General features: G+C 44.0%; 3 protein-coding genes across 17 annotated transcripts in view; 2 read left to right on the forward strand and 1 right to left on the reverse strand.

Annotated features, from left to right (window-relative positions):
- Positions 1–208: 208 nt before the first annotated feature.
- C14H12orf65 (chromosome 14 C12orf65 homolog) lies at positions 209–12,399 on the reverse strand. Of its 2 annotated transcripts, none has more exons than XM_027575233.1 (3): positions 12,137–12,399; positions 1,614–1,921; positions 209–434 (listed from the first exon to the last, which is right to left on the reverse strand). In XM_027575233.1, exons 1-3 carry the CDS (start codon positions 12,273–12,275, stop codon positions 216–218), a joined length of 666 nt encoding a protein of 221 aa, XP_027431034.1. In that variant the 5' UTR covers positions 12,276–12,399; the 3' UTR covers positions 209–215. The 2 variants fall into 2 exon arrangements, with proteins under 2 accessions (XP_027431034.1, XP_027431035.1); XM_027575234.1 differs by lacking the exon at positions 12,137–12,399 and adding an exon at positions 3,987–4,054.
- A 10-nt stretch (positions 12,400–12,409) lies between these two features.
- The window catches only part of MPHOSPH9 (M-phase phosphoprotein 9), a 61,747-nt gene continuing 53,760 nt past the window's right edge, over positions 12,410–20,396 (forward strand). For 5 of the 14 annotated variants that reach the window (XR_003516788.1, XR_003516789.1, XM_027575228.2 and 2 more), the window contains exons 1-3: positions 12,413–12,593; positions 15,590–15,854; positions 18,320–18,473. Coding sequence is in view for 9 of the 14 variants with exons in the window: in XM_027575228.2 (XP_027431029.1) it covers positions 15,748–15,854; positions 18,320–18,473 (261 nt within the window). In the remaining 5 variants the exon portion in view is untranslated. Of the gene's footprint in view, positions 12,594–15,589; positions 15,855–18,319; positions 18,474–20,396 lie in introns of those variants that run through there. The other 9 variants (XR_003516787.2, XM_027575221.2, XM_027575222.2 and 6 more) reach the window with 8 other exon arrangements.
- On the forward strand, positions 14,639–15,046 carry LOC113912285 (60S ribosomal protein L36a-like). The gene has a single exon (XM_027575238.1). It carries the CDS (start codon positions 14,659–14,661, stop codon positions 14,977–14,979), a length of 321 nt encoding a protein of 106 aa, XP_027431039.1. The 5' UTR covers positions 14,639–14,658; the 3' UTR covers positions 14,980–15,046.

Raw genomic sequence — 20,396 nt, forward strand, 5'->3', positions numbered from 1 at the left:
AGTCGGACGCTTAACTGACTGAGCCACCCAGGCGTCCTGCATCTGGCAGGCTCTTTAGTTAGAATCTGCGATTCCTTCCGGGGTGCCTGGCTGGCTCAGTCAGTAGAGCGTGTGACTCTTATCTCGGGATCAGGATTGTGAGTTAAAGCCCCACGTTGGATGTAAACATCTTAAAAACAACAAGACAACAACAGAAAAGCATCTTCGATTCTTTCTCAGTGGACGTTTTTACTGGATTCCCAGAGTTCTTTCAGGAGCTTCTTTTTTTCTAGGGTTTCCTTTGCTCTTTTTTTCCTCTCTTGCTTTTTCCTCTCTGCCTCCTGTTTTTCTTTGTAAACAAGACTGTTTTCACGATTGTAGAAAATATCCACTTTCTCTTGTAGGATTTTCCGAGCGAGCTTTCTGTTCTGATCAACCGATCTTGTCTGATGGCACTGCAAGAGATAATATTTTATAATGTGAAAATTTTGTTCTGGACAGGATCTCAAATTGTGGAATTCAACCCATTTGCTCTATAGATGGGGACGGGCCCGAGAGGCGAGGCCCCTGGTCAGGAATCCCAGGGAGTCCGTGACAGCGAAGACCGTACGCCCTCCTTCCTGCCTCTTATCAGCCTCCACCTTGTCGCACCCCCCAGCTGTATTACGCGGCTTTCTCGGTGATGGTTTTATAATTAAGAGTGTTGCTTTGTTCAGAAGCAATGATAGCCTTCAGATAACTTAAAGTCCCCAGATAATTTTGAAAATATCAACTGATATGTCTAGCTTGTGGCCAGGGAACAAGCCCTCTGTCTGCACCATTTATAAACATAAAATTCTGTCTCGGGGAGGAAGATAGCATCCTTATTATTAGTCAACCATACCGTTGATTATGTCATCCCTGAGTTACTAAGGGCGAGTGCCTTGTTGCAAAGCTATTCGAAAAACAATTCTGTGAAATGAGAGCGAGAGAAGAGTACTGAAAGCAAATCTGCAGTACGTGTATAAAACAGTTAAACAAAAATCCTGTCAGGTTTCAGAATTTTACGTGTGGCTTATAAATGACACTTTTTCTCAAGGAGGAAAAGAAAAGCGATTGAGGTTTTAACTGATAGGCTCTTGGCTCAAAAACTTGGCAGTGAAGAACAGTTGTTGGGAGCACAGACTTTGGGCTTGGCCTGGGTCGACGCCTGCCGCTGTAGGATCTCAGGCAAGTTACCTAACCTCTCTGGGCCTGAATCCACACCTGCACCATGAGGAAGACAAGGCGGAAGGGCTTGCGAGGGTGACGGCTGTCCACGTGTGGCGCTGCGCCCACCGGGGCCTGCCCTGTCATTGGTATATGGAAAGCCTGCCTTGCTGTCCCTTCTCGGGGCCCTCTGGCGACTCACAAGGGACTACACTGAGAGCCAGCGGGACCCCCTACTACCCAGGAAATGGGAGAAAGCATTTCAGTATCTCCCAGGGGCTCGGGGTGTGTTGAGAGCTGGGGATACTCTGATCAGAGACTGGCTTCCAGGTAAAGAAGGAAGCCGCCTCCAGGCAGCCCCGCGTCGCATTTTTATCCTGAGGCCTGGGAAGGCTGTGCCTGAAGGGGCAGGTGTCACTGACGTTTACCAAAGAGGGGACGTCTACCTTGACGACGATGCCCGAGGGGACGTGCTTCAGCACCACACAGTTGCTGGTTTTGTTGGTGGCCTGGCCCCCGGGGCCGTGCCCTTTCACAAACTGCTCTTCAAGATCCATCTCATCCAGGGGAGGCAGAGCGGGGCGGTCCTTCCTGCTGGCCGCCTGGACCGCAGGGACCGCCGCCGCTGGGGCGAGCAGCGCCTGCTTGTCCCGAGGCCGGAGGCCCCGCGGCGCGGCGCAGATTCTGGCCAGGGCTGCAGGCCAGGGGAAGCCGGCCGAGGGACTCATGCAGAGGAGCTCTGCCCGTCCACGCCCTGAGTTGGAGAAAAAAAAAAGACAGCCTTTCAGGAAGGTCCGTTCGTGCTCAGGATTACACTAAAGGGTTCTGGGGCAACCTTTTATAAACCGGTTCCACCGAGGGCCACCCAGGTATTTAGCAAGTTAGGCACAGCCCTCTGCAGCCTTGGGGCATCTCCCGTGATCTTCACTGTGTGCGCCCTCCCAGCTGATAAATAGTTTCTTGTAACAGACCGAAAATATCTTCGAAGCACCCAGAGGTGCTGCTTTCTCAGGCAGGGTGACATTCCAAAGAACAGGGCTGTAATTCGATAAAGAAACACTAAACAGTGCATCAAGCAAGAATTAGGATCTGAGTCAAGCGACATTATTTAAACGTTTGAGAATCTTTGAAATCCAAATGTAAAGATGACAGTATGCAAGTCTATTTTATAGCTGAGCTTACACGGTCTGACACAGTAAATATCACTATCAATCAATGTCATGATTGTTGTTTTTTAATGTTTCCAGTTTCATGGATTTGAATAGGAACATCTGTTCCCTCAGATGCACTGCCAATAACATGATCCAAGTGGAGCTCATCCCTGGAACGTTCGAATCAACTGATTCTTTATGAAGGTGCCTGCGTGGTTCAAAACGCCACACGAGGTGTAGGGAGCGATGCGAGGTGGGAGAGAGGGAGCCTCTGTCTTCATGGAGCTTAGAGTCTAGTCAGAGAGAAGATGCTTAAAAGAGAAAGCAGTGTTTAACCGTTAGATTTAAATAGCTACTCCAGACGTGGCAGAAGGCTGAAATGTCTAGCCAACAATGAATGGTATAGAGAGTAACAGCTACCAGGACGTGGTGAATCCCATGGGCCTTTGCTTTCTTCCAGGGAAGGAAGGCATAACGAGCTGACGGGTGTTAGCTCTTTTCAAAGATGGGTGACCTCCCCGTGCCAATCGGGACAAGTCACAGTGTGGGCCTCTTTTCTTACCTGGAAAATGGGTGAACAAGCCCTTCTCCGCCCATCCTGCACAGGCTTAAAGGTCAGAGGGGAAAAAAAAAATCTGGAAAGAGCTTTTGTTGAATACCTTTGAAGGCATGAGACTGATTTTTAGCAAAATTCCTGTCACTCGGGAGGATTATGGGAACGATGAACGTGCCCCTCGCTTCATGCTTCTTGATCCAGGATGATGTAGGTGCTAAAAACAGAAGTACTGCCCTTTTTAACAACTGCTTCCTTTGAGGCTCTAAATAGCTGCTTTTACCATTTGAAATCCTGTAAATTCTAGCTGAGGGCCACTGGTCTCTAACCTAGGTAGGAAGTGGTGTATACCTAAGCCAGCGCCCTAAGCCCAAAGTTGCTTAATCATGCACCAAATAATTTCAGCAGGTTTGCTCTCAGCTCATTTACCTTTTGCCCCCTGTCAGTTCTGGCTGCTAACTTCTATGAGCCCATGCTGGTCTCTAACAAGCTTTGAGGATGCTTACCACAGATGCAGGCTAGTGGACACCGCTGCCTTGTCAATATGTACATTTCTGTTATTTTACGGGTATCTCTCTGAGTAATCAGTTTAGCTGGTCCTGAGAGGATCCTGGTCATCTTTAGAATCACAATACCATATTCTTAACCTCTCTGTGGAAAATAAATACAATGAAATGTACTTTTCCAAGCCTGATGCCAATGCTCATTTTCAATTCTGTGACGGACGTGATGGCCTAAACTCGTAACTTCTTTCCGAAAAGTGTGGCATTCAGGAAGTGTGTCAGTCCCAGGGGGGTGACAATTAACGTGGTGTTGGTAAGATGCTCGGTGGCTGTGGAGGGCTCGATTTTGAAACAGAGCATGCCAGGGAAAGTGGCGCTTTAGAAAAGGTTTAGGTTTTGTTTATTGTGTGTCAAGTCTTTCGGAAGTACACTCGGGAAAAGACAAATGATAAACACCGGCGCTTTTCTGAGATTGCTACAACAAAGAATCCGCTCCCCTGTAAATGATTAAGTGAATGAGACCCGAGTCAATGTCCAAAATGTCCCTTCCCTTATTTCTGCTTTCAATCCATAGAACAGGATTCCTTTGTGTACCAGACAGCATCAGAGTACCTGGATCAGATTCATTACGGAACGCAAGCCCGGGGCCTCCCTTGGGGTTTCTCTTCCGCTAGTTGGTAAATCCGACCGGGCAGGACAGCACTGGAATAGAGTGCAGCGACAAAGAAAGGAAGTGAGTCTGAGACGAGGCGAAACTCCCAGACAAAGGGCGGAGAGGAGAGTGCCTCTATCAGCTGCTTTGTCCCTGGCCCGCTGTGTTTCAACTCTCTACCTTTCTGTCCTAGTTCGGGGCTGACACGCACACTGGAAGGCCTCCCACCCAAATGGAGTTCAAGAAGGTCCCCAGTGTTCAGTTACTGACTGTTTTGCTTAACGGCTAATTCCAACAGCCGATCGGGCGATTCTCAAATACTTGCCGTATCTCTGGGAGCTTTGGCTCTACTCCAACAACTGCTCAAAATGACCCGTGCACCCATGGTCCCACTTCCCCAAAGCCCAGGATATATGGATTGGGTTTCAGGTTTTGTGATACCCACAGAGCAACTCAAAAGTCTCCGGGGGACAATAAAAGCGGCTCAAATTAGAGCTCATCGTGACATTAAAAAAGAGCCACAGGAAAATGGTGACAAGAAGTGCTGGTAAGGGGAAACCGGGAGTCATGACAGTGTGCCCCAATTCCTTTCTGTGAGCGTGTGCCTCGATTCGGGGCTGGCTCTCCACCCTCACTTCCCCTCAGCCCTGCTTTTCCTCTGAGGACGCATCTCCGCTGAACAGCCTGATTGCCGTTTGGCTTAAGGCCTCTCATTGTCCCCATCCCTGCCCACTGGCCAAGTCAGAGATGCTGGGTGTTAGGACTTTACAAAAGGGAATGCTAATTTGTTCAGTGAGTATTTTTTTTTTAAAGATTTTATTTATTTGAGAGAGAGAGAGAGAGAGCATGAGAGGGGGAGAGTCAGAGGGAGAAGCAGACTCCCTGCTGAGCAGGGAGCCCGATTCGGGACTCGATCCCAGGACTCCAGGATCATGACCTGAGCCGAAGGCAGTCGCTTAACCAACTGAGCCACCCAGGCGTCCTCAATGAGTATTTTCAACATCTATTCTGTGCCAGGCATGGGCCTTGGGGACCCCAGTGAGCCTGTGGCATAAAAGAGAAATTAAAGATGCCCCCAAATGCGATCCATGCTAATAGCCCAGGATGGAGAACAGGCCACAGAGCAGTGCCTCTGTGACTTGCTGGGCCCCTAAGTCACTTGGAGGGCTTGGTACCGGGACTCGGGGCCTGTATTCTGGTAGGTGCCCCCTTTCCTGACCTGGAGCCAGCCACCACACATTCCCTCCTCAGGCCCCCGCAGTCAACCCACGCCTAAGAAGATGTCTGGCTGCAGGGATGGTGTATGTTGAGCTCGGATCGTGGCCAGTGACTGCAGCCATCAGATGTAAACTAGAGGCAACAGGGTGAGGTCCATTTCCCCAGCAGCTCTAACGCTCCTGAGACCGGGGGGGGGGGGGGGGGGGCATGGTCATGTGTCTCTGAGAGAGAGGTTATCTCAATCTATTTGCAGGAAGTCATAGGATTTCAATCTCTGGACTCACCTTCTGAATGTCATGTGCCCAAAATTCACTGCTTAACTATATGTGTGTGTATATATATATATATATATATATTTTTTTTTTTTTTTTTGAGAGAGATTGATAGTTTCTCTGAGCCACAACTTTTAGGGTTATCTCAGCCTCGTAGAGACTTCATCAAATCCAACCGAAGGAACAGATGTAGAGATGAACTGAAATGGGGTTGCTTTAGGAAAGGTGACTGGCAAAGCCCTCGCCACGCACATTTCCAGGAGCAGACAAATCCCCTGGGGGTTCTGTTAAATAGAAGCCTCCTTCAACGGGTCTGGGTGGGGCCAGAGACTCTGCATTCCTAACCAGCTCCCAGTGAGGCTCTTGCCTCCAGGGACCACACTTTGAGTTTCATGGCCAAAAGCTCTGAGCAAAGCTGCTTGCCTTTGTGGTGGCTCTCAGGACTGCTGGACGACTGGACGGAAGCCCCAGAACACCGATGGCAAAGATGGAGAAGAGGAAGGTGGGGAGGAGAGTAATGGTGGGAACAGCAGACATTCAGAGAGAAGAATGATACAAATAATGAACTGCGCTAACAGAAGGGGAAACGGGTAACAAGGGGACTGAGGAATGGGGTCAACTGAAAAAAAAGAACACCAATGATGTTCCTATTACATTAGTGTTCTAGAACAGCATCGTCCGATATGAACATAATGTAGGGCATGTGTGAAATTCTAAATTTTCTAGTAGTCACCTTAAAAACAGTAAAAAGAGGGGCACCTGGCTGGTTGGTGGAGCATGTGACTGTCAATCTCGGGCTTGTAAGTTCGACCCCCACGTGGGGTGCAGGGATGACTGAAAAATAAAATCTTTAGGGGTGCATGGGTCGCCCAGTCGGTTAAGTGTCTGACTCTCGATCTCAGCTCAGGTCATAATCTCAGGGTTGTAATAATCTCAAGCCCCCATTCGGGCTCCACATTCAGCGGCGGGTCTTCCCCTGCCCCGCCCCCTGCCAACACTTTCTGTGACTGAAAGGTGCTTTCATGCATTCTCTCTAAAATAAATAAATCTTGGGGCACCTGGGTGGCTCAGTCAGTTAAGTGTCTGCCTTTGGCTCAGGTCATGATCCCGGGGTCCTGGGATCGAGTCCCATGTCGGGCTCCCTGCTCAGCGGGGAGCCTGCTTCTCCCTCTCCTTCTCCTCCTGCTTGTGCTCTGTCAAATGAATAAATAAAATCTTTAAAAATAAATAAATCAATCTTTAAAAAATACTTTAATATATAACCCAGTATATCCAAAATATTATTTCAATGTGCAATCAATATAAAAATTATTGTGATATTTTATTTTTTATATGAAGCCTTCAAAATCTGGGGTGTCTTCAACGCTATCGTATCAGACAATGTAGCTCCAGAATCTTGCTCCTCATTATGGTCCACAGAGTAGCGGCGACAGAACCACTTGGGAGCTCGTTAGGAATGAAGGCTCTCGGGCCCTACCCCAGACTTCCTAAATGAGAACCTGCCTTTTATGAAGATCCGTAAGTGACTCAGAAGCACACTTCCAAAGTCTGAGAAGCCTTGTCCTAGAACGTAGGAATTAAGCTAGTTCTTCCAGCTTCTGGGACAGACACTTTTTAAAAGCTGTTGTTTCCTCTATTTAAGAAGTTGAGGCCAGCATTCTGGAGTGCTGATTGCGTGCTTGGTCACGGTCCTGTTTCTCCTTCCACAGTAGGAGATAAAGGGACAGGTCTCAAAACAATGACCTAATCGGTGGTGAAGGACCAGACACTGGACTCAGACAGGCTGATGTGCAAATGGTGCAGCTTTCAAAAGACAAAATGGCCAGCTGATGGCACCAGAAGCTAAGTGAGAGAATGATTTTCTGAGAAATGCTGAAGCATAATCCATGTTTTTAATTTTTTTTAAATAAACATGTTATTTTATTTTTTTAAAGACTTTGTTTATTTATTAGAGAGAGAGTGCACACGCAGGGGGAGCAGCAGAGAGAGAGGGAGCCTGATGCGGGGCTCCATCCTGGGACCCCGGATCATGACCTGAGCCGAAGGCAGACACTTCACCGAATGAGCCACCCAGGTGCCCCCATAGTCCATGTTTCATAGTATGTTTTGGTGCTTGCTCCCTGCAAGATGGGAGTTAAGACAAAGCAGCCGTTTCCCGCCTCCTCGGTCTAGCTCATCCTCCTGTTCTGGTTGGTCTGGAGTCCTTTCGAGGGCTGGATCACCTCCCAGAACAGAACCTCCAGGGGCTGCGGCTCAGGTCTGAAACAGACCAAGTCCTTTCCTGGGCTTGGCGGTTCGTTCTGAAGATAAAGCACCTTTCAGTCACAGAAAGTGTTGGCAGAGAATTATTTCTCAAATCAGACAAACATCATAGATTGAGCAGGAAATGCCACGCTGGAGACTGCTCTGGGTCTGGTCTCAATTTAATAGGCTCCCTGCTGCAGAGTTCAAGAGACAACTAATGAAGTAGATAAAGAGAAAAGCTTTCTATTCATACAACACTAACACCCCATTCAGGGTTGCTTTTTTTTTATATATACAGAAAACTCTGAATCCACAGAGAATTACACCTGCCCTATTTGTGTGCATCACTGTGATTTTCTTCTATTTATGGCATTCTAACAGGAACTTTAGAATTTATCAACTACACCGTTAAAATAAGACAGAAACACATAAAAAAAAAAGCAGCAGTAATAACACTCCACATGTCCTTAACTTCTCAATGCCTCTATACCTTATATTTGTTTAGGACCTAAATGCTTGCAAAGCACTTTCAAATACATTATTGTATTTGACACAAATAAAGAAAAGGGATTATCTCAGGAAGACTTGGAAGAACATTAGGTATTCCATTTTTTATACTAAACTTATCCTTTCTACTTTTACCTTTCATAACGGCTCTAGATCTGTCCTGTCCCCACCTTCTTAAAAGTGTTAGCTCATTTTCCTCAACTTTCTCTTTTGGAACGTTCTTCTCATTTTTTTTTTTGTCCCTGAAAGGCCACACTGCTCTGTAGTCAGTATCTTGGCTTCATGATTTACTCACTGTGCAATTCTGGCCACGTCTCATCTGTAAAGTGGAGGTAAGACCACCGAGGCTAAGAAAAAAACGTACATGTCTCCGCAAACCTAAAGCCCTGAGGGATACTTGGGGTCCCTAAACTATAAAGCTGAAGAGCCTTCGACTAACACACCATATAAATTGTGGTCTTATCCCAGAAACCTAATGTGAAACTGATTATTTCATAGGCTTTTTATTTTTTTTTTGATATATAAAGATTTTACTTATTTGAGAGAGAGTGAAAGTGAGAGAAATCATGGAGAGGGAGAAGCAGACTTGCGATGTGGGGCTCAATCCGAGGACCCTGAGATCGTGACCTGAGCCGAAGGCAGATGCTTAACCGACTGAGTCACCCTGGTACCCCAGTTTGTTTGTTTGTTTTTTAAAGCCTGTAAGGGGCACCTGGGTGGCTCAGCTGGTTAAGCATTTGCCTTCGGCTCAGGTCAGGATCCCAGGGTTCTGGGATCGAGCCCCACATTGGGCTCCCTGTTCGGCGGGGAGTCTGCTTCTCTCTCCCTCTGCCGTTCCCCCTGTTTGTGCTTGCTCTCTCTCTCTCTCAAATCCGTAAATAAAATCTTTAAAAAAAAATAAATGAATTATTTAAGTAATCTCTATCCAATGTGGAGCTCAAACTTATGACCTGGACATCAAGAGTCACATGTTCTTCCGACTGAGCCAGCCAGGCGCCCCTTCGTAGACTTGTTTTAGAGCACAGAGTGAAAAGGCATCTAGAAGAGTGACCTGCAAATTATTTCATTTGGTATGGTCCAATTTAAGAAGTACTTGAAAACCATGAAATTACCAAAGATATGCTATTTGGTGAGGTCATAATTGTGTTCTATGAAATCAGGTGCCAAGGAGATAATTATGATGCCAAGAATACAGTCTGACTTTCTAGCAGGCTCACAATGAAAGATAAACACCCCCTTCATCCAAGCAAGTCCTGGTTTAAACATGGAGATCTTTAGGGATTATCTGATAGAGTAAGAAAAATCATTTCGGACAAGAAAGAAGACAAAATTTATATTTTAATATACGTCTGATGATTTCACGTTTAATGATTAAACTATACATTTAAAGTTTTAGAGTTCCTCTTTATCCCCCTCCCCCCGCTGTGGAGAACTGGCCCCCCCAAATGATAAACAGTTTGGACATAACAATCAAGAGTAGCAATGCTGGGGCTGAGAGACAGCAAATGCCGCAAGCCATTATTAGCCATTATCACTGCCCAGCATGGTCTTATCCCCATCAATGTGAAAGATCTCCACTCAAAAGTCAGTTCGAAGCCTTCAAGGTCAAAGAGATACTTAGGCAATTTGATGTTATAATAAAGAAAATCATAGTAATCATACCATCATAAAAGGCCATAAAATAGCGGTGTCAGTTTGCATACAAGTAGTGCAAAATCTCCAGGATGGAAGGTAGGTTTCGATTAGATGAATAGCGATTGTACTTAACACATTTACTGGAACTTCTGAAGCCTACTACTTCTGTTTGCTGTACTCAGAAATAATGTCTATGGGGGCACCTGGGTGGCTCAGTCGTTTAGGGTCGGCCTTCAGCTCAGGTCATGATCCCAGGGTCCTGGGATCGAGTCCTGCATCGGGCTCCCTGCTCCGCGGGGGGGGGGGGGGGGGCCCTGCTTCTCCCTCTCCCACTCCCCCTGCTTGTGTTCCCTCTCTCGCTGTGTCTCTCTGTCAAATAAATAAATAAAATCTTAAAAAAAAGTCTATGGACTTTAAAAACTACCTTTTTAGCTGTTTATAAAGCTTTGAGAAAGGTATTTTTTGGGGCACCTGGGTGGCTCAGTTAGGCGACTGCCTTCGGCTCAGGTCATGATCCCAGGGTCCTGGGATCGAGCCCCACATTGGGCTCCCTGCTTGGTGGGAGGCCTGCTTCTCCCTCTCCCACTCCCCCTGCTTGTGTTCCCTCTCTCACTGTCTCTCTGTCAATTAAATAAATAAATAAATAAAATCTTTAAAAAAAAAGATACTTTTTTTCTCTTTAGTCCAAAGAGTCAAAGGCAATTTCCATTGATTTTTTTTTCAATTACGACCCTTCCAAAGAGCCTAACCTACGAAATATGGTGTGAGCAACCTTACCAAAATATTTTACCACATCACTTCATTAACAAGATAACTTGGTTAACCAGAATAGCATTCCTGAATACGTTGGTTTATTAAGACATTAACAGATAAAAAGTTACCTAAAACCGCACACCTAAAAACAAAAAACCAAAAATCTACATGTTCAAACTGAACAGAAACCATCTGATTTTGTAGTCAAAAGTGAACATCTCCTGCCCCTTACATGGTTGAGAAATAATCACTAGTACTCGATTTAGGGGTTATTTTTCTTGTAAGGAAACCCAACTCTGTCTGCTTGGAGATGTCTCAGTAATTCACACTTCTCAGTTCTTCTAAGTGTAAAGGATGTCTCAAATAATGGATTTTGTGACCAACTGAAATTAGTGATAAAACTTTTTTGTTGTTGTTGTTGGGCTTGAAACATGGTCAGTGAAATCAGAGCCATGTGCTTAAAATTAGTTTGATTTTGGTTAGGTATTACAAGAGCATACTATTGCCTGATGGGACTCACACAATGGGGGGGGGTGTGGATTAAATTTATTTAAGCTTGAGATCTTCCATACACAGATGGGGTTTTGGATACAGACTAAATTTTTACTGTTTGAGACACGATTGTTAGGCTCAGATGAGACGGAATGCCTCGCAGATCTGTCATTCCTGCCAATATATCGCGTGTCCTGGCTTCTCAGCCACATCTACATGATAGGGCCAGCGAAATTCCTTTACTTTGGGCCCAGGACCCTTGGAGGGCAATCTAAGAGCTGGCTTTAAAGGTCAACTAGTCTTAAGAATGTGAACTGAGGGCGCCTGGGTGGCTCAGTCGTTAAGCGTCTGCCTTCAGCTCAGGTCATGATCCCAGGGTCCTGGGATCAAGTCCCACATCGGGCTCCCTGCTCAGCGGGAAGCCTGCTTCTCCCTCTCCCACTCCCCCTGCTTGTGTTCCTGCTCTCTCTCTCTGTCAAATAAATAAATAAAATCTTTTAAAAAAATGTGAACTGAACAGAGAGAATGAAATGGCCTGGGGCCCACAGGGAGGGACACGTATTCTCTGTGGTCCTTCCAAAGGCCTGGCAAGAGCAATGCTGACACCTGCTATGTGCGGGCCTAAAACAGCACCTGCGGCGTGCTAAGAGCTCCGTAGAACAAAGTAAATGAAGATGTTCCATTTCTTCTTGGGCCTTGGTGCAACTGTTTTCTCCAAGCCGCTGGGCTGTGCTCCCCTCCCCATCCAGGTCCTTGAAGAACCCCCTGGGCCGACCCCCAGCAGGTTTACCCCTAGGGTAAACCAGGTGCAGAGAAAACTTAGCTCGGGGTCTGGGCCAGCGGGGCTTCAGGTCAATTGGCTGCGCGACTCAGGGTCGCAAGCTGGGAAAGTCAGGCGTCCCAGCTCCCAGTCCTCTTTCCATAGTCCTTGACATGGAACATGACAACCATGACAACCGCGGGTGACCGGATTCTCCACGGACGCTTACCTGGCCTCAACGCTGACCTCCCACCCGCAACGTTCTGGGGTAACCCGAACCACTGCAGAAGGTGGATCACAAATGCGCTCCTGGGTCTGCGCACGCGCCGTACTCCCGCCTCCGCTTCCCTCACTTGCCCCAGGCTCATTCTTACCAACTGCGCATGCGGTAAGCGGAGGCTTCTTTTCGCGTGCCATCAGCCGACTCCCAGAGAACCAATCAGACCAGAGAACGTGACATCAGCCCCGCCTCCCTCCGTTTCCCAGGCGTCGGACCTCCCTCTTTTGCGCGAGGGGCGGGAAGGGAAAGGGGCGGCCGACGCGCGTGTCGCGGTTCGGCCGTCTCCGCCCCCTTTCAAACAGCCAATCGCAGGCAAGGTGCCGGGCGCGCGCACGCTCCCTCGAGTTTAACGGTCGCGAGAGGCCGCTCGCCCGACCCTGACATCGTCTGTGGGAGCAGCGGCCAGGTAAGCGGTCGCCGGCCTGCGGGGAGCCGTCGGCCAACGGGGGGCAGGGGGACGAGGCTTGGAAGACACGGCCTTAGCAGAACCCCAAGGGTGCTGATGGATCCAGGGCGGAGAGGACGACGACCAGACGACGCACGGGCCCCCCATTGCATCCCTCCGGTGTGTGGGGGGCTTTGCTCGTGGCCGTGTGCCTTTTCTAGACTCAGTGCCCTTGAGTGACACCCGGGGGGCCCAATCGCAGAGCGCCTCTTCCCCAGGGGCGGGGGGCCTGTGGGATTTTTCTTCTCTTTTTTTTTTTTTTTTGACGGTCTTCCTTGGTTTACTTTGGGAATCACGATTGTAGTTGTTGGAACGGCGGCTTTTTCTTTCGCCTCTTTGCTGCCTCCGGTTTAGGCGGCTGCATTCGGTGGTTTTCCCTCGCCTTTGACCCGAGAGCCACCACCAGCAATTGAGGTCTGGCTGTGAGGGCGAGGATGTCGGGATCTGGCCTCAAAACCTCTGCAATCCTCTCTTCCTTACGCCCTCGGGCTCCCGGCAGAGCGCAGCGCCGGGTTAACTTTTATATAGTATCAGCAGACCCCGATCTGGTCTCCGCCCCCCCCCCCAGCGACCTTCCCCCCCCTTTTTCTTTTTTACTGGGTGTCGTGGGGACAAAGAGCGTGACATTTCGTTACCGGGAAATATAAAAATGGCTCTGTGCTTATATCCATTGTCCATCGAGTTTTGTTTTATATTGTGTGTGTATGTGTGTATTTTTTTTTTTTAATTTTGCATTTAGGTCGGGGGTTTCTGCCCCCTTCCTTATTCCCTCCCCTTACCCCCCCGCCCCTCCACTGGAGAAGCATCTTTGCATCTCAAGTAGTTTTTCCATCTGCATCTTCTGCATCCGGACTACCTCGGCCGGGAGAGGGGGGGAAATAATAGATGGGATTGCAGATCCACGTCCCTGGAGAGTGTGTGTTTCCCCGTAGAAGAGCAGGGTGATTTGAATCCAGCTATTTTCGTTGCCACTTGGAAGGTGCAGCCCCAGACTTTTTCAATACCCCATTTGTGGTTGGCGATGGGCTGAGCCCTTGGGGAGAAATCCATTTAGGTAGGTCCTGTTACCCTTGGCTTTGACAAAACCTTTCCCCCTGAAGGAAAGGGTTCCTTTAAGAGCTGCTGTTTTTTGAAGGTTGTGCTTTCTAAACCAGGCCTAGGAAGTGGAAACCTTAGTGGAATCAGAATAGATCATTTTCCTCTCTTCGCACTCCCTAAAGTTTGTATCTTGTAAGCAGCATCGATTTTTTTTTTTAAAGATTTATTTATTTATTTATTTATTGAGAGAGAGAGAGAATGGTAGAGAGCATGAGAGAGAGGAAGGTCAGAGGGAGAAGCAGACTCCCCGCTGAGCAGGGAGCCCGATGTGGGACTCGATCCTGGGACTCCAGGATCATGACCTGAGCCGAAGGCAGTCGCCCAAACAACTGAGCCACCCAGGCGCCCTCGATTTTTTTTTTATTTTCTTCTTCTCTTGCTCCTTCACTTAAAAAAAAAAAATACATGAATTCCCTAAGAAGGAAGCATGGTGTTTGATTTATTATAGCCAATTTGTCTCTGTACACACACCTAGCATCAGTTAACCTGCATCAATTAAGCAGTTATTTTTAGTTGACCCGGCAAATAGTTTGTTTTTAAACAAGTCATACATCCATAGAGTAGTAAAGGCTATGGTAGTGCAAAATGCGTTTCTTCCACCCTGCCTTCCAGCCAATGGAGAAAACCACCATTTATTTTGCTATGTTTAATACTAAATTAAATACTAAGTAGTTCCAATTTATCTATTCGAAGTATAAACCAACAAGTATGGAGCCTTGGTAGAACTTATTAAACAAATGAACAAAGCATCTAAGTATTCCAATTGTTACATAGTAGAATTGTGTCTAGAATCCTAATAATTAAACACAACAAAATTCTGAAATACTACCTGGAAAAGATGATGCTACTTTCGCAAATCACTCTTATTGTAGATTTTTTGAGATAAAATTCACATAACACTTTCCGTGCCGATAGCGCTCTCGCAAATATGGTGAACGTTCCTAAAACCCGCCGGACTTTCTGCAAGAAGTGTGGCAAGCACCAGCCCCACAAAGTGACACAGTACAAGAAGGGCAAAGATTCTCTTTATGCCCAGGGAAAGCGGCGTTATGACAGGAAGCAGAGTGGCTATGGCGGGCAGACTAAGCCGATATTCCGGAAAAAGGCTAAAACTACAAAGAAGATTGTGCTGAGGCTTGAATGTGTTGAGCCCAATTGCAGATCTAAGAGAATGCTGGCTATTAAGAAATGCAAGCATTTTGAACTGGGAGGAGATAAGAAGAGAAAGGGCCAAGTGATCCAGTTCTAAGCTTCATATTTTGTTAATATTACGAAGACAATAAAATCATGAGGTTATGTTCACTTCAAAAAAAAAACTCACATAACATAAAATGCATCCTTTTAAAGTGTACAATTCATAGGTTTTTAGTATATTCACAGATGGGTTGTGCAGCCATCACCACTTTGTAATTCAACAATTAACCCCAAAAAGACACTCCATACCCCTTTTTGGTCACTGCCATTGTCTCCTTCCCCCAACTTCTGGCAACCATAAATCTACTTTCTGTCTCAAGAGATTAGCTCTTCTAGATTTTTCACATAAATGGAATCATACACTAGGTGATCTTTTGCTGAGCTTTTACTTAAACATAATAATTTAGTGTTTATCCACATTGTAGTATGTATCAGTATTTTGTACCTTTTTATGGCTGAGAAATACTCCATTATATGTATATTTCACATTTACCTATTCATCAGTTGATGGACACATGGGTTGTTTCTGCATTTGGACTATTGTAAATAATGTTGCTGTTCTTAATGTAGATTTGTTTAAAAGGATCAAGGTTTCCAAAGTAGTGAAAAGACAGTTGCTAGGTTTAGTGGCTTTTTATAGTATTTTTTCCTCCATTCATTTTCAGACTCTCTTGGGAGCTTAGGATATTTCACAGTTCTGAATGTTAGCATCTGAAAATGCCTGTAGACGATGAAGCATCTGAAGATGACTCGGATTCAGTTTCTTCAAACATTGAAAGAACCTACATTTTCCAATAAGAGAGTATAACAGTTTCTGTACACTATGGAAGATACTGATTTGGTGAAACCCTTACGAAAATCTTCATCTTCTGTAGAATCTGATATAAAAAATTCTCCCCATTCTTTTGGACTGAACTTAAATACTAATAGGTAAGAATGGGATAGATAGATTTTTTTTTTAATGTAACAACAAATCAAAATAAGCTTACTTGTGTAGTTTATCCAAGTAGTGTCGTGATTATTTGTTCTATTTAAACAATGATGACAACCCTCAAACAGGAGCTGTTCTGGGACTAGTTAAGAATAGTTTTCAGGGGGGAGGCGCCTGGGTGGCTCAGTCGTTAAGCGTCTGCCCTCGGCTCAGGTCATGATCCCGGGGTCCTGGGATCGAGGCCCGCATCAGGGCTCCCTGCTCAGCAGGGAGCCTGCTTCTCCCTCTCCCCGCTTCCCACTTGTGCTTTCTCACTCGAATAAATAAATAAGATCTTTAAAAAAAAAAGAAAAAGAATAGTTTCAGCCTTTCCCTGTTTTTCATTTCTCCCACAGATAATGTACTTTTGCATGGGGAACATTGTGAAAAATAACTTTTTTTTTTTTTTAAGATTTTATTTATTTATTCGAGAGAGAGAGACAGAGACAGAGAGTGCAAGCAGGAGGAGAGGGAGAAGCAGGCTTCCCGCGGAGCAGGGAGCCCGATGCGGGGCTCGATCCCAGGACCCTGGGATCATGACCTGAGCCGAAGGCAGACGCTTCATGACTGAGCCACCCAGGCTCCCCTTTGGTTTGTTTTTAATCAGAGCCTCATTGCTCTCATTTTGTATATAATCTGACAAACGTGATTATTAGATTTCTAAATTTCTCGTAGCTTAAAGACAGCAAAGAGGCAAAACCCGTCAGAGAGGCGACCAGCTATAATAAGCAGGTACAAGGAAGCAAAAATACAGCAGTCTGGGTCCTACTGGTAAAGGGTCAAAGGTCTTTAAACACAGTAGATCTTGAAAAAATTGTGCATAATAATAGATCTTGAAGAGATTGTGTATAATAAATAAATTCATTAATTCTTTAAAAAGTTTGTTTATTCTCTGCCCTCCTCAGGAGGAATTTAAGGCAGCTTACAAGAACATATAAAATGAGAAAGCAAGGTGAAAGGGGGGAATGTGTGTGGGAAATGGTCCAGGAGAGATGCCTGCCTTTGTAATTTGTACCCACGCACTGAAAGTTTGTTTCTTGTATCACTCGGTGGCCCCTTTGAAGAAGTCCCTTTTAGAACATAATTTGCCTGGGGGAACCTAAATGTGCCCTCCCTTTTTATTTTTTTAAGATTTTACTTAAAAATTTATTTATTTATTTGTTTGTTTATTTTATTTAAATTTTTATTTTTTTTTTTAAATCTTTTTTTTTTTTTAAAGATTTTATTTATTTATTCATGAGAGACAGACAGAGAGAGAGAGAGAGAGAGGCAGAGGGAGAAGCAGGCTCCCAAGGAGCAGGGAGCCCGATGCGGGACTCGATCCCAGGACCCTGGGATCATGACCTGAGCCGAAGGCAGACGCTTAGCCATCTGAGCCACCCAGGCGCCCTTATTTAAATTTTTAAAATGCAATCTCTACCCCCAACGTGGGTCTCAAACTCACCACCCCAAGATCAAGAGCCACATGCTCCACTGACTGAGCCAGCCCTGCACCCCCTAAATGTGCCCTTCTAATGAAGATTATGTAACTGAACTTGTCTCCCTTTTCATTGTGACTGGCAGTGAAATCAGTCAAATTTAGACTTATTACACAACTGTGTAACCCCTTATGGACAACATGTATGTTCTTCTTTCCCTTGAGTTTTTATTAATCTTTCTCTGATTCTATTTGTTACCATTTTTCTGTTATTTTCATCAGTGTTGTTTTTTTTTTTTAATGAACTCTTTGTGAAACAATGTAGGGTATCAATAAATAAATGAAAATGACCTCTTAGACTGGAATTTGAACAGAGTTTATTGTCCTTAATTATGCTTTGTGTTTTTCTAAAGCAAATCTGAAATAACTTCCTCTCAAGTTTGGGAAAGCAGTCCTCCTGGAAAGAATCAGTGCTATTTTACACAATGAATAGTCTAAATAAGTCCTGAATATTTGCTGCTAATTTGCTTGGCACAACTTTTATTCAAAGATCGCGTAAAGATAAGCATCAGCTTATCACACCAAATTAGGGGGATCCAATTAACAAGACTTGACTGCAATTCTGGGCAGTGGAGAAAGAAACCCCACTACAAAAAAAGGACTGTTCTTACAGTAGAGCAAAATAATCCTCTGGAATGATTTAGATTGGAGAAGCTGGACCTTTTTCTTATCGTATAGCAGAAACTTTTATTTTCTGCTGGTGCTTTGGAGTGTGCTCCAACTTCTGGAGAAGGTCTTTCTGTTGGGTTCTTTAAAAAAATAAGTGGTGTCTTTTTACTGCTATTTTCCTTTTGTGGACAAACGTGATCAGATTTTCAACAAACGAGGTACCATTAAGAAGGATTAAATATCAGTGGTTTTGTACTGCTCTGCTAAACTTGAACTGCTGAAATATTCAACACTTTGGTAGAATGAAGGAAACCATTTGAATTATTTATGTTTCAACAGAAGTAGTCCCCACCTTAGTACAAATGGGGTATCCTCTTTCTCAGGGAAGACCAGACCATCTGTAATTCAAGGTACAGTTGAAGTCTTAACCTCTTTAATGCAAGAGCTACAAAACAGTGGAAGGACTGATTCGGAACTTTGGAAAAACTGTGAGGTATCTAGTTTTGTTTTATTTGTGGAATTTTAAAAAATATATTTGTAAATGTGCCTCTAATAAACTCTAAATTATTAGAAATTGATATCCTAAAGAGCATGATTCTTATTGCTAAAGTGGTCAAGTACAGTAATTGGGGAACAACATTGAACAAATGAAAAAGATGATCAAGAGTATGTTTGAACAAATATTAGTGATTGGACACTAATTTACATTTTAAATGTCAACTAAAATATTAGCTTTGTTCAGAGAAGTGAGAATTCCAAAATTATTAATATTGTTACTAATTCTAATGTTTTAAGTAACAGAATTGTTATTTTGAAAAACCTAAATCCTCTTTGAAATATTTTGAATGCTCTACTCATAAATTAAGACTTCTGTTTGTAATGCCTTATCACATTTAGTTGTGATACATTGAATTATATTGGTTTTTCAGAATTGTGTTTCTTTGGTCCATAGGTTAAACTGTGATATAAAATTTAGCAGTTAAAAGAATACATATATGTAAATTTTGTTTCACAGAATAATGCCCAAGTTGGATTTTTCCAAGGCTAGATTTGGTAATACCTTATAAAAATGTATAAAACATTATTATTATTAAATTCTTTAGGGAACAGATTTTAGTAAATGTATTTTTTATTAAATTTTTAAAAATATTTATCATACTCTTAAAACCATTATTTGTGTTATTTTCAAAATGTATAAGTGGAATGAAAGAATACCTGCTTTAAGGATTCAGTAGCAGCCGCCCCTAAGTAATTTTTTGTATTCATTATCCATAATCATTGAAGTTATAAAAATAACTGTTACTGCAGACTTTAAGAAAATTGAGTTTTTATTTATTTATTTAAAAAAATTTTTTTTTAATTCATTTGAGAGAGAGCATGAGCAGGGGGAGGGGCAGAGGGAGAGGGAGAAGCGGGCTCCCCACTGAGCAGGGAGCCCTGATATGGGACTCGATCCCAGGATCCCGGGATCATGACCTGAGCCAAAGGCAGATGCTTAACCAACTAAGCCACCCAGGTGCCCAAGAAAGTTGAGTTTTAAGTTTTTACAATTTTTGTGTTTTTTCCATATAATAATCAGTATATGCTAATGCAAGAGACCTGTAAAACGAGACAATTAAAAATGGAATGTTTTGTGAAATGTTTACTTTAATATACTTATCCATTAGCTTATGAACCTGAACTAGCATGCTTTTAAAAAAAAATAAGGTATTGCTCTCCTGGCAAATTCATGTTTAACTAGAAATTGTTACTTTTAATACTTGAAATCAGCATCTTGGAATCAGAATATATTTGTGAATTTAAGATACAGATTTTTATAAGCCAGCATACCAACCAGCTATTTACACCTTGACATTTGAGCCAGTTTCTTTACACCCTTTCTCCTCATCTGTGATATAACATTATGTTTAATATTAATTGGCTACCTAATTTTTGTAATGTAGACATGTAATTGATTGTTCAGTGAATAGTTTCTTAAGATATTTCTTTGACAGAATATGAAATATCCTTCTGGTCATTTCAGTAAAGTCTCTCCAATTTATTAGTATGTTTTGTAGCATACAAAAACAAAATCCTCTGTTTTACTGTGTAGCATTTTAGGAAGAATGGGAGGGGTATGGATTGTGCAAGTCTTATTCCTGACTCTTTTCCCTGAATTTCATGTTTTCATCTCTTTTTGGAATACTAACATTTTGTCTGATTTCTACCATTTGTAAGGGATTAATCTATGTTATTAAAGCAAAACGTAAAACCTTTCATGGAGCTCAGAGCTCTGGAGATCTGATTTCTTTCTTTCTAAAACCTCTTTCCTGGAATTCTGAAGTTTATCATCACTTAAACTTGAGAAGGTTATGTATTTTGATTCATGGAAAATAAAGTTTAACACTTTTATATAGAAATACTTAAATGCTTGCTG

Source organism: Zalophus californianus, chromosome 14 (assembly GCF_009762305.2).
Source record: "Zalophus californianus isolate mZalCal1 chromosome 14, mZalCal1.pri.v2, whole genome shotgun sequence".
Taxonomy (NCBI): domain Eukaryota; kingdom Metazoa; phylum Chordata; class Mammalia; order Carnivora; family Otariidae; genus Zalophus; species Zalophus californianus.

Bases quoted from the DNA above. Each gene is read 5' to 3' on its own strand.
- C14H12orf65 (XM_027575233.1), bottom strand. From the start codon at position 12,275: ATGAGCCTGGGGCAAGTGAGGGAAGCGGAGGCGGGAGTACGGCGCGTG. The intron at 1,922-12,136 runs GTAAGCGTCCGT...TCTCCAACTCAG, and splicing joins GAGGTCAGCGTTGAGGCCAG to GGCGTGGACGGGCAGAGCTC. The intron at 435-1,613 runs GTAGACGTCCCC...TATCTCTTGCAG, and splicing joins CCTCGGGCATCGTCGTCAAG to TGCCATCAGACAAGATCGGT.
- LOC113912285 (XM_027575238.1), top strand. From the start codon at position 14,659: ATGGTGAACGTTCCTAAAACCCGCCGGACTTTCTGCAAGAAGTGTGGC.